Source organism: Sinocyclocheilus anshuiensis, unplaced genomic scaffold (assembly GCF_001515605.1).
Source record: "Sinocyclocheilus anshuiensis isolate Anshui unplaced genomic scaffold, SAMN03320099.WGS_v1.1 scaffold567, whole genome shotgun sequence".
Classification (NCBI taxonomy): domain Eukaryota; kingdom Metazoa; phylum Chordata; class Actinopteri; order Cypriniformes; family Cyprinidae; genus Sinocyclocheilus; species Sinocyclocheilus anshuiensis.
Window position 1 is genome coordinate 18,780 of NW_015549600.1, and position 12,792 is coordinate 31,571.

General features: G+C 36.3%; 2 protein-coding genes across 2 annotated transcripts in view; one reads left to right on the top strand and one right to left on the bottom strand.

The window, feature by feature from the left end:
- Positions 1 to 2,356, top strand: part of LOC107658653 (sarcosine dehydrogenase, mitochondrial-like) — an 11,979-nt gene extending 9,623 nt beyond the window's left edge. The window contains exon 6 of the mRNA XM_016447294.1: positions 2,046 to 2,356. Coding sequence (XP_016302780.1) covers positions 2,046 to 2,174 — 129 coding nt within the window. The 3' untranslated portion in view covers positions 2,175 to 2,356. The remainder of the gene's footprint in view (positions 1 to 2,045) is intronic.
- A 1,550-nt stretch (positions 2,357 to 3,906) lies between these two features.
- The window catches only part of LOC107658656 (dopamine beta-hydroxylase-like), a 16,805-nt gene continuing 7,919 nt past the window's right edge, over positions 3,907 to 12,792 (bottom strand). The window contains exons 6-12 of the mRNA XM_016447297.1: positions 11,074 to 11,240; positions 10,432 to 10,575; positions 7,874 to 7,912; positions 7,542 to 7,601; positions 6,165 to 6,292; positions 5,520 to 5,679; positions 3,907 to 4,126 (exon numbers count right to left, since the gene is read on the bottom strand). Coding sequence (XP_016302783.1) covers positions 3,992 to 4,126; positions 5,520 to 5,679; positions 6,165 to 6,292; positions 7,542 to 7,601; positions 7,874 to 7,912; positions 10,432 to 10,575; positions 11,074 to 11,240 — 833 coding nt within the window. The 3' untranslated portion in view covers positions 3,907 to 3,991. The remainder of the gene's footprint in view (positions 4,127 to 5,519; positions 5,680 to 6,164; positions 6,293 to 7,541; positions 7,602 to 7,873; positions 7,913 to 10,431; positions 10,576 to 11,073; positions 11,241 to 12,792) is intronic.

Here is a 12,792-nt window from a genome sequence, read left to right on the forward strand (position 1 = left end):
TGGGTTGTTGACGTGACATGGCATTTTCCCACAAGATAAAAATTAATGTAATTAATATTGTCGTTATTTAAAATGCGGTAAATGGTTAAACATTTCTTTTTCCTACTTGGACCTGTTGTTATAAAAGCTGCAGTGTTATTCGATTTTTTACATTTTTGAGCCAAATCTCAAAATTGTTCTATGGTGTGACTGTCTCAAGCATGGTTCAATAAATTACAACTTTTATAAATTAAAAAGAAAAGCATCAAAATGTTAATAAATACCTCCGGCAAAATTGTGCAAGTGTCTATTTTAGTAAATGGCAATCATTTTTTTCATACATGTATTTCTGAAAGCGTAGGAACTTGATACATTTTGTCTCTGAAAACCATGTCTTATGGTGTGACACCATATCCTGATTTTAAATCGGCCAATTCCAGAAAAAAAATGTAATTAGTTGAAGTACCCCCATCATGATTATGTTACTAAAGCCCCCTGTGAAGCCCATGACATGTGCACATGGTCAATTTTTCTCTCAGAATTGTTCAAATATTTAACATTTTTGGAACCACTACAAAAGTGTTACGTTTTGTTGTCCTTTGGTGTGACACCCCTAAATTATATATATTTTTTAAATTAAAACTGTATGTTAAACATACAGAATTTGTCTTTTACAAAATAAGCATTTTTTACTGCCTATTTGTCAACTACCCGTATGTATGTATGTATGTATGTGTGTGTGTGTGTGTGTGTGTGTGTGTTATTGCACACAGAGGTGGCTCTGAAGTCACTGTACTGTGAGTATGACATGATACCGGGGGATGTGTACTTAATGTTAACTGACAGAGAGCTAGATGAGGAGGTAGAACTGAGACGTCTCCACTCCACGGCGTGGACGGCAGTGCTGTTGAACAAGGTCGAGCGCTGATCTGATCTGACCTTTACTCTCTCTGCTCACTGCATTACACACCACAGACACATCACTGGACATAATGTCAGAGAACTGTTATTCACGGCCGAGAGACCTCCAGACTTCATGCATAAGACTTTTCATAGTTTCTAGTTGAAATTTTAAAAGTTTCCAAACCCATGTGACATTCCTTCTACTGTGAAACACAGAATACATTTTGAAAAAATGTCCTGGTCGTTCCGTTTCGTGCATTAACAGTGAATAGGGAGTTTTCAGGCTACACAAGGATAATATTTTTAGTGAAATAACATCTTAAACTTCAGCTTATTCGTCACACAAAACCTTAACCAGGGCTTCAAATTGTGACTAAAATGGTTGTAAATGTAGTAAAAAAAAAAAAATTAAGAGCATAACTTAAAATGTAGCCCACAAGCGGTTTTGTCAGATATCATCTCGTCTCAGCCACGTACCAGTGTTTTACTGCAGTCAACAACGAACACTGCCCAGTCATAACGTCCAATTCAAGAACAAATGAATCTCAGCCTGTTCTTTCAAACAAGTCCAGTAAGTCAAAAAGATTGAAAAGAAAGTTCATTTTGATATAAATTCTTACAATGGTGCGGACTTTAGATTTGTTACATTAGTGTATTTACTGGCTATTTGTTCATATGACAACATGTAAATAAATCAAATTAATTCAAAATGTTTTCAATTTTTAAGAAATTATAGATTTTGTGGCTCTTTAATTTGTCGTGACAGATCACTGTAGCGGCATGTGAACTGATCATCTCTTCCTCTTTACTAGTAATAGTATGCAATAAACATGAATGAACATCAGAAGGTATCTTGTTTCAACTGTGGAAAGACATCAGTACATACCATTTTGCAAGTTCAAGTCCACCGACCTTAATCTACTCTCCTGTCTGGTTTGTTTGTCTGACAAAATGTAAAATTCAGTGTTATAATTGGCCAGATCTCCTGTCAATCAACTCTCGGCAGGGGTACAGACAGAAAGAGAGGGAGGTGAGAGCAGAGCTCATTATAATCTGTGATATGAATGGCAAAATAAATAGTCGTAGATTAAAAGCCTTTTAATTTCAATCATAAATCCATCTTAAACTTAGCTTGAATTTTTCTGTGTTTAATTCTCCCCCAGGTGAGCCCAGATTTCGTCCGCAGCGGGGAATTCACTCTGGAGAGGATGGGCGTCACATACAAGGCTACGGCTCACCTGAAATCTCCCTTTGACCCCGAGAACAAGCGCGTTAAGGGCATCTACGGCTGAACAAAGCCAGAATGAAACTGATCCAGACTGATTGAGTGTAACTGAGGTAAATGTTTACAGGCCTTTATCTAACACATCAGCATCAGCATTCCAGACAAAACTAAATACTCTTCTGTATTTATAGTCACTGTCTTAAAGGCATGATTCACCATAAAGGAGCATAGAAGAACAAATGTGAATTTAACCCATCTTCCTGTGCCTTTAAATTTCATGTTTTTCAGAAAGAAATCATTCATATTTTTCCGAAAATAACATTTTAGTGAGCAATCATGAGCCCATCTCTTACTTTTTTTGTACTTGTTTGAATATTAGTGAGAGTTTTTGTGGAATAGCTGTGCATTGAAGATGTCAGTCTTGGTTAAATGTAAAATAACATTTATAAAAATAATATAATGGTTTAATTTCTGTAACTTTTTGTCAAATATAAATCTGTGGAATTAAATAAGATGCCTGTAGTGTTTTTTTTTTATTCAACACATGATGTGAAAGTGTTTTGTGCTGTATTTTCCGTGATTTCTGCATGTTGGACCATCAATTCATCCACATGTACTGTAACTGTTAAATTAACATTTTACTGGATTTTAACTAGTAAAAAAAATTAACCAATAAATTAAATTTCCTCATTGCTAGTAATAGTAATTCTTTCTAAAGGCTGGCCTTTAAGCTGTCTGCTGTTTAACTTTATTTGTTGTTGCAAAATGTATGAAGACTAAAAGCCAGTTTTGTCATATCGTGAACTCTGCAATACAGCATATTAACAAACTGGAATTCAAATGTTTGGGTTAAGTAAGATTTAAAAATTTTTTGATAGAAATAAATTTTTTTAATTAGCAAGAATATATTAAATTGACCAAAATTACAGTAAAGCCATTTATAATAGTATAAAATATTTTTTTATTACAGATAAATGCTGTCCTTTTTTAACTTTCTATTTATCAAAAAAAAAAAAAAAGGTATCACGGTTTACACAAAAATATGAAGCAGCACAACTTTTTTCAACATTGATAATAAATGTTTCTTGAGCAGCAAATCAGCATATTAGAATGATTTCTGAAGACTCATGTGACACTGGAGTAATAATGCTGAAATTCAGTTTTGCATCACAGGAATAAATAACATTTTAAAATATACTACAATAGAAAACTGTTATTTTAAATTGTAATAATATTTCACAATTTTACCAATTTACAGCATTTTTGATTAAATAGATGCAGCCTTGGTGAGCAGAAGAGACTTTAATAATGATTATTAATAATAATGTCAATGTTTAAAAACATTTTAAAAATCTTACCGATGCCAAACTTTGAAATCGGATGCACACTACATATTTTTGTCAAATTTAGTAGCTCAAGTGTACATCATAGTGCTTTGGGAAAATAGCCCACAATGCATTGCACTCAAATTTCCAGTGTGGAGGAAGAACAGTAAATAATGCCACAAACAAAACAATTTGTAATTTTTATTTCTAAGATGTAACTGGATGACACTCGTGGAAGCAAGAATTAAATGAGGTCCTATGACAATTTAGCATGCTACTATTTCAAATGTTTATCATTGCATAATTGCTTACTATTTTTAAAAAGTAGATGGTATTCATTGTGTACTGCACAATCATGTTAGTGCAACTTTATCCATAAAAATGCTATTTCAGTTTCCACTGCTGACATTATATACTGCACCTTCCCACACAAAAGTAATGGAACGATAATCTAAACACAAAACAGTGCTTGGGTCATTTATTTTATGTGATCACTTTGAAGCACACATCCTCCAGGCTGCTGCATGGTAAAGGTTGAGCTCAGCAGGAGTCAGATGCATCAGACGCTGCTGTCGGGCCTGACCTCTGTAGGGTTGTCATTCAGAGAGGACGCTCGACGGCTTAATTCACATGGGTACGGGGCTCTCTGGAGCTCCGCCGTCACCACCGGTATCTCCTGCTTCTCCCATTCACCCTAAAACAAAAGAGAACTTACCATCAAGCATAAATACAAAGAAACAGCCTTATTTTAACACTGTTCAACCTGACATGATGGTGTTTTGTCATAGGTTTGTTTACATGCACTAAAAGTTCTGTTAACTCTAAACTTTGTAATCTGTAATCTGATGCCTTGATGACATCTAAAAGAATGTCTTTAAGCAAATTATTAGCAAATATTAACTATCCTCCACTGATCAGTTCAAGATGATAAAAATATGATGTAAATTATGTAAATGGCACGTATTGATGTGCCATCCTGGAGGAGTTGGACTGTCTGTGCAACCTCTGTAGGGTCCAGGTATCGCCTCATGCTACCAGTAGTGACACTGACCCTAGCCAAATGCAAAACTAGTGAAAAACAGTCAGAAAAGATGAGTAGGGAAAAAAATGTCAGTGGCCTCCACCTGTAAAACCATTCCTGTTTTGGGGGTCGTCTCATTGTTGCCCATCTAGTGCACCTGTTGTTAGTCTCATTAACTTGAGAGCAGACAGGAAAGTATTGGGTGGAGAGAGGGGGGCGGGATCGGCAAAGGACCTAGAGACGGGAATCGAACTCGGGTCACCGTGAGCACAGATGTGTCGGCGCACTAACCACTAGGCTATCGGCATTAACTTGATATGATTCTTTAGGGTCTTCATGAAATGTCTGCAACATACTTTGGTTAAAATTCCTCAATGGTTATGTAAAACAACAGCCTTTATATCTTGTCAAAAACAGCTCTTTTCACAGCGAGCCATTGCATGTCTCTTTAAATGCTAATGAGCTACTGCTCACCCCGCCCCTCTCTTCCATTTTTTGTGTATTCTGTGGTGCATTACCAGTGTTGCCAGACCGTATGATAATTATCGTATTTGTACGATAATTTTGACCTATGTATGATCAATAATAAAAAAAAAAGTATGATGATTTCAGAATTTTGTGACATTTCAAATGATGGCCGTTGTAATCATTACTCATTGATCGCACACACCTCAGGCTTCCGATGACAGCGACAGTGTTTGGACCTTCCCACTAAGTTATTTATCTATTGTGGTCATTTCCAATCTGGCAACACTGTGCGTTACCGTAAAAAAAAAAACTAATTGTAGGGTGGTTATGTCCACACACTGCTAAGACACATTTATATGCAAACACCACGTACGTAAATGTGAATTTTGCATCCAAGAATAACGTTTTAGTGCAAAAATATTGGTCATTCTCACCATGCACTCAAAGTTTATTAGAATATATCACATCTGTTTGGGCGATTAGAGTCTAGCTGCAAAAAATCCAATAATTCAATGCATCTGAACTACTCTGGAAATAAAAGACTTCTGGTCTGTCATTGGTCAGAGATGGTGAAAAGGTGGTTTAATGTTGAGCTTACAGGAAAGAGCTCAGCGGTGGATTGGTTGCAGTGCATTGAGATTGGGGAGGTGAGGTAGAGGGAGTTCAGCACCTCCCCGCTGAAGCCGTCCCAGGACAGCGAGGAGAACTGCTCTTCCACCGTAGTCCCAGGACAACTGCAACTCTCGCGTCCTTGAAACCTACAGAGAGGAAAATAAATATATTTTTTTAAATATCCACCTCATAAGGTGGTAATTTGGTTCCACGGCCACAAAACCACTTTCATAATTCGTCTGATTCCACTATAGCATTGCAAAATAGTTTTTTTAAGCTGTAAAAATGCAATTTGACGATACAAAATGGATGAATACAAATGTCATCTGCCTTTCCTTGTTTTATTCATTGCTGTGGAAAACCTATTTCTGTTTCTCCGTCTGATTTCATAGAGGAAATGAAAGCATTCCTCTTGTCCTCAGGCAGTTAGTCTGAAAGCCAGATATTAGTTGCTGGTTTTTGCTGTTGGAGGCTGACTGGGTCAGAGCGGTATGATACAGTGACGGCGGTGTTGCCATTTCAAGGTTTTCTTCTCATTGTGAGGTAATGACTGTCTGGGATGAGTTAGACGCTCGTACAGGAAGGTCATGTTTGCTGTTTGTGGTGGTTTAGTTGAGTTTTATTTTTGCACCTGTTGATGAGACTGAAGTATTTCTGCAGGTAATCTGTGTCCACGTGGCTCTTGCACAGCTCCAGCTGTGTGCGGGGGTAATAATGCACGTAATTGACACACATTTCTTCCATGATCCCAAAACCACCCTGCAGAAGAGAGAAAACAAAGCCACTGGATTTGAAGTGAATAGTGGCTAAAATGTCTTTCTTACATAAATCTCTCATTCACACTAGCTTTAGAAGACTTCGAATATAACATATAACATAATATAACATATTGTACAGACTGGCTATGAGGCTTTTAACCTGTCATTTTGGAGCTTGAAAGGTCCAGTCCTCTTTCACTTAGTCACTATTTCTATTTATTATGTTACATGAGGGGGAGTAAATATCCTTTTTTGGGTGAACCATTCCTTTAAGGGGGGTTTCGACCTTGCAAAATGTCTTGGCATAAAATAACTCAAATGAATGTTTCCTGGTATATTTGTGCCAGCTTTTGGTTCATAGTGTTAAAGTAATAATTCATGTTTCACAATAAGTAACACTTCTAATGTGAGATATTGCTTCTTAGTTGATATTGCTGAGGGTTTGTTTTTATTTTATGTTATTTGGAAAAACTTACCTTCCTTGGCATTTTGCTTTTTAAGGGGGACTTAAAAAGCACATAAATTTGTTTTATTAAATTACTTATTGAATGAGCAACTGACAAAAGGGTCAGATTTACCAAGCACTGATAGGCTGGTCATATAAAAAAATAAATAAAAAAAATACACACAAACATGCATTAAAAAATAAACGTTTTAATTGGTTTTATGTAATATATTCAAATTTGCATATTTAATAAGGTGATGCATAAGTATATTTTAAACATTTACCTGGGGGAACCAACAATTCAAAAAAAGATTAAATATGACAAAAAAGTGATTTATTAAATAATTTGTTAAATGAGCAACTGACAAAGGGTCTGAGAATTACCAACCAATGATATGCTGATCACATAAAAAAGGTTTTCTTGGGTGTTCAATAATATAATATAATATTTCACATTTACATATTTAATATGATGTCTATTTGGCATATTTTTACCTGGGTGAATGCAAACTATTCAATATGACAAAATAATTATTATTTAATTTGACAGTTTATTGTTGATTTAAAAAAAATTAACACTATTAAATTTAATAGTGTATTAGTGTGAGTTTAATTTACTTTAAGCAGCTAAATAAAGTTTGTATTGTAAACTTATATTGTGCAGAATGATGTCTGAGAGTTTTGTCCTGTTTGATTTCCAGCCAATCAATCTGTAACATCTAGATCAAACACCTACCGTACTAAATTCTCATGAGAGAATGTATTTGAGTGGGTCTTGAGCAGTGTTGGACTGAGTCAGACTTACCACGGTAACTTTATTTCTGTCTTCAGTGTTATACGAGCATTTAGTGACGAGAGCGTCGCCCTGTGGGGTAGACAAAAGCACAAAGCAGCAATCGCACATGATCAGATGGGGTTTAGCACTCAGCTATTTGTAGAACATGCTAGAATGAATGTCTCTTGGCAGGTTAGCATTAAATTGGCAGGCTCAGCCGTGTGTGTGGGTGCTGGTATTGACAGTCTAAATGCAGAAGATCTGCGCTTTTGTTGGTGGCTTGCTGGCTCCAGACGTTTCCTGTAATGTCTGCATCTTATCTAAATACGCTTCAGCTTTTACATGTGTGACGAGAAACTTACTGGCAAAACAGTCACCATCTTCCTTAAAACACGGATAATCTGCACAAAACGGGAGAGGTTACAAATGTTAGTATTTGCTTGAGTTTTCTTTTTAGTATTTGAACCAAAACCAGATATATCCATTCACAGCATCCTAGGATTGTGTCAGGTCAATGTTTTTGTGCTACTGAGGTAGCCTACTATAGTACAGTCGGTGCAGCAGATGGTAATTTACATGATAGTCCTGGTATTTTAAAGCCATGGTACATAAAACACAAGAATAACATGGTAATATTCAAAAGGCAGCACAAAAATAAACCACTTCATGTTTACATGAATTTCATTTAGGGAGTTTTATTGTGTGTGTGTGAGCATGAAAAATGGTGTGGGAGTGACAAAAGCATCAAGTGCTCAGGTATACCGCAGGGAATCGTGGGTAGTTGACATGTCTCAAGCCGTGAGCAGTGTGTCGCAGTGTGACATGCTGTACTTCATCTGAAACTGTTATAGACTGCATTCATATCGACTGAGAGACTGAAAGGGACACCTTAACTTTAAAAGTATTTAAGCCAGCCGCAAAAGAGCTGAAAATAAAAAGGGTGAAAATTAATGGTGAACAGTTACAGCATCTTAAATATTCACAAATCAGCATATTTGAATGATTTCTGAAGGATCATGTGACACTGAAGACTGGAGTAATGATGCTGAAAATTCAGCTTTGATCACAGAAATAAATTAATGTAATAACAAATGTAATAAATTACATTTTACAATATATTAGAATAGAAAACAGTTATTTTAAACTGTAATAATACTTCACAAAATGACTGTTTTTACTTCTTCTTTATCTAATAAGTACATCCTTGGTAAGCATAAGAGACTTATTTAAGAATTAAAAAATAATTGAAATTGACTGGTAGCCTATATGTATATTTTAAAGTCAACATGAAACAACCATTTAATTTCCGCCATGTGACTTGTTCATGAAATTATGGAAGTCCGTTTCTGCCACTGAAAAAAAAATTATAAAAAGATAATTGACTTTTTCTGAGGGGGAAAAGACTGATATTTTCTCAGAATTGCAAGTTTATATCTCACAATTCTGACTCAGCTCGTGTTATAATGTCAGAATTGTGAGATATAAACTCGCAATTCTGAAAAAAAAAAGTCACAATTGCGAATTTATATCTCACAATTCTGAGAAAAAGGTCAGAATTGCTTTTTTTATTCAGTGGTGGAAATGGACTTCCATACTAAATGTAGCAAGAAACTATTGATTTAATAGATTGGGAATTGATTGGATTGTGAAAGTGGGTGTTATATTCCAAAATGATGTCGTTGGTGGGTGTGGTCTCTGTGTGATTGGCTGAAAAATTAGAGGCCTTGATGATGTCAGTAGAAAAGAAAAGTTGTTTCAGAGGTAGGGTTATTATGAATCATGCAAAATAAGACCAGGAACATGCATTGAAATTTGAAGTGAAAAGGCACATTTTCATGTTGAGAACCCAAACTTGAAGGGATAGTTCACCCAAAAATGAAATTTCTGTCATTAATTACTCACCCTCATGTCGTTTCAAACCTGTAAGACCTTCGTTCATCTTCGTAACACAAATTAAGATATTTTTGATGAAATCCGAGAGCTTTCTGACCCTGCATAGACAGCAATGCAATTGAAATATTCCTAGACCCAGAAAGGTAGTAAAGACATCGGTAAAATAGTCCATGTGACATCAGTGGTTCAACCGTAATTTTATGAAGCTGCGAGAATACTTTTTGTGCGCAAAAAAAAAAAAAGACTTCATTCAACAAATGCTTCTTCTCCAAATCACGTATTCTAAAATTATGGAGAGTACCTCTGCACGTAACCAACGCATGCGCTAGATGCTGCTGACGTAGAACACGCATGCGCTGAGCCTTGTTTACATGCAGAGGAACGCACACGCATGCATCGTGATACTCTCCATAATGGCGGAATACGTGATTTGGAGGAGAAGAATTGTTGAATAAAGTCGTTATTTTTGTTTTCTTTGCGCACAAAAAGTATTCTCATAGCTTCTTAAATTAAGCTTGAACCACTGTCACATGGATTATTTTAATGATCTCCTTACTACGTTTCTGGACCTGGGAATATTTCAGTTGCATTGCTGTCTATGCAGGGTCAGAAAGCTCTCGGATTTCATCAAAAATATCTTAAATTGCGTTCTGAAGATGAACGAAGGTCTTACGGGTTTGAAACAACATGAGGGTGTGTAATTAATGACAGAATTTTCACTTTTCGGTGAACTATCCCTTTAATAGTCTAAACTTAAACTTGGGGTAACACTTTAGTATAGGGACCAATTCTTACTATTTACTAGTTATGCCTATTATTAACATATGAACTGTTTATTAGTACTTATAAAGCACATATTCTGCATGACCTTATTCTACATCCCTAATCCTACCCAATACCTACACCTAACAACTACCTTACTAACTATTAATAAGCAGCAAATTAGCAGTTTATTGAGACAAAAGTCAGTTAATGGTTTGTTAATAGTGAGAATTGGACCTTAAAGTGTGACCAAACTTGGCTATACCTGGTAATGAGTGCTGAAATGTTTGTCCTCCTGTACCACTTCCACCTCTCTGCCTCCTCGTACCAGGACGGTCCTCACCCCGAGTCCAGCCAGATGAGTGTGCAGCTGGGACGCAAAGATGTGTACACCGCCTACAGGAAGAGCCTGCAGGACAGAAAACACAGCTTCAATAATTAATACGTGAACTATATTTTTATATTTTATGAAGAAAATGTGAGTAATTTTAATGCCAGGGTGTACTGAGTGATCGCTTTTTTGCATTATTTGCCTCAACAAGCCACATGATTTGAACTATCATTCAGTTACTTATATAACAATATTTTTTAACATTATTTCTCTAGATGATGAGCTTTTTCCACTGTGGGCTGGTTTATAAGGGTTTTATTACACCCTAAATAAGAGTTTTTCTTTTTTAATGGGGAGTCTCTTGCGATTGCATTATTTGGTGAAATTTTGGCCTTAATCTGTTTTCAGGAAGCCACTCAATGTGTTTTAATTGAATTCAAAGGCTCAATGCAGTTAGAACTGTATGTGCCTGATTTATCTTAGAGTCAGAATGTAGCAGCATTGGCTGCATCTTGAATTTATTCGGCTGGCTTGAGTGAAGTGCAGTGTTTAGGAGTGTTTGTGAGGCGCGCGGACCGTCTGTGTGCATTTGGCGGTGCAGTAGCCAGTCAGCTGGAAAGAGCGCTGGCGGGGAGGAATGGCCATGACAGGAGTGTAGACTAGCCCCAGCTCCATGATGCCTGCGTCAAACCTCCTCAGAGATTGAGTGTACCACAAACGAATGCCCGAGGAGTCCCTCCGTCCTGTGACAAACACACAGAATGAGTCAAGTGGAGATGTGCACTCAGAAATTAAAGGAAGTGGTCTGATGAGAAGTTCAGAACAGAGATTGGCAAAAACATTAGGGCATTGCTGCACACAGTATACAATTTGAGCACATTGGGTGTTTCATCAACTATAGGCACTTAAAAAACTAAAAACAATTGGCTTATTCACTAATAATTGCAGGGATTATTCATATTTATGTGAACAGGAGAAATTTTCACATAAAGATGTGTATGCACACATAAATTTGTTCTTAACCTCATTCTAATGGTAACGAATTCAGAGTGTAATAAATTAGTGACTGTGTGCCTGAGGTTAGTCATTTGCATAAAATCCGTCCAAACTTTGTCCATACAAGTACATTTAATGCTGCCCAGAGTTTGTCTTTATTTTATTTTATTTTTTAAAACATATTTCTGTACCAAAATTGATGAATCGTGATTTTGTTTATTAAAAAAAAAATTATACGCAGATTTATGCTTACATTTTTTGAATAAAATGGCCTTCTGTATTGTTTAGACTAATTTTACAATTAGCATTTAAAAACACACAATTACATTTTCTAATTTATATAATTTGATAAAATTACAGGTGATTTACTTTTTTTTTTCTCCTTGAAAAACTAATAACATTTGAAGAAAAATATTACGAAACTACAATAGACAAAAAGTAAAGCTGTTTGGTAAATGTTTATTTTACCCACTATTTAGATGATCATAGTTTTAAACTATGTAAACTATTTGATGTTTTTATGTACTGATTCATATTTTTATGATGTTGCTAAAAAGAACATTATTTTGTGTAATGAAATTTATTTATGCGGTTTAAGGTTAAAAAAACACATTATTTTCCACATACTGTACATTATTGTTTCTCCTCTATGCCCCGCCTTTCTGAAACGCATCGATTTTTACAAAGCTCATCGGTCTGAAAAAGCGAGGTGTGCTCTGATTGGCCAGCTATCCAGTGCGTTGTGATTGGCCGAATACCTCAAGTGTGAGACGGAAATGTTACGCCCCTTACCATACCGTGATGCCCTGTTCCGCCGCGATGAGACAACACCAATAAATCCCATTACAAATGAGGCATTTGTTGCATCCAGTGGGGACATAATTACTGATTATAATGATTTATACTGTCTTTTTACGCGTTGCGTTGCGTATCGTGCCGTGTAAACATAAAACCATGTCTGCATTTGTGATCGGAGAAATGACAAACAACAAATGCTACTCTACACTGCTTAAAACTCGCGTTTGAATCATCAGTGGCAAATCCTTTAAATATAAAAAACGGTACTTACGTTCTGAGTCAGAAGCGCCAGACTGTCCTTGCAAAGTTGGAATTGCCCCACTTTATAGAAACATTATGTCCTCTTTTGGTAGGCCAAACAAAGTAGTTTCGCTTTCATAACAAAACACACAGCGGCTTGAGTGAGTGGCGCCTGGTGGATTCGACGAAGGAGGCTTGCGGCAACCAGATGTGACGACCCCGGGCTGGACTCCGCTTCGTCCACGGTGAAAGCCGATCCGG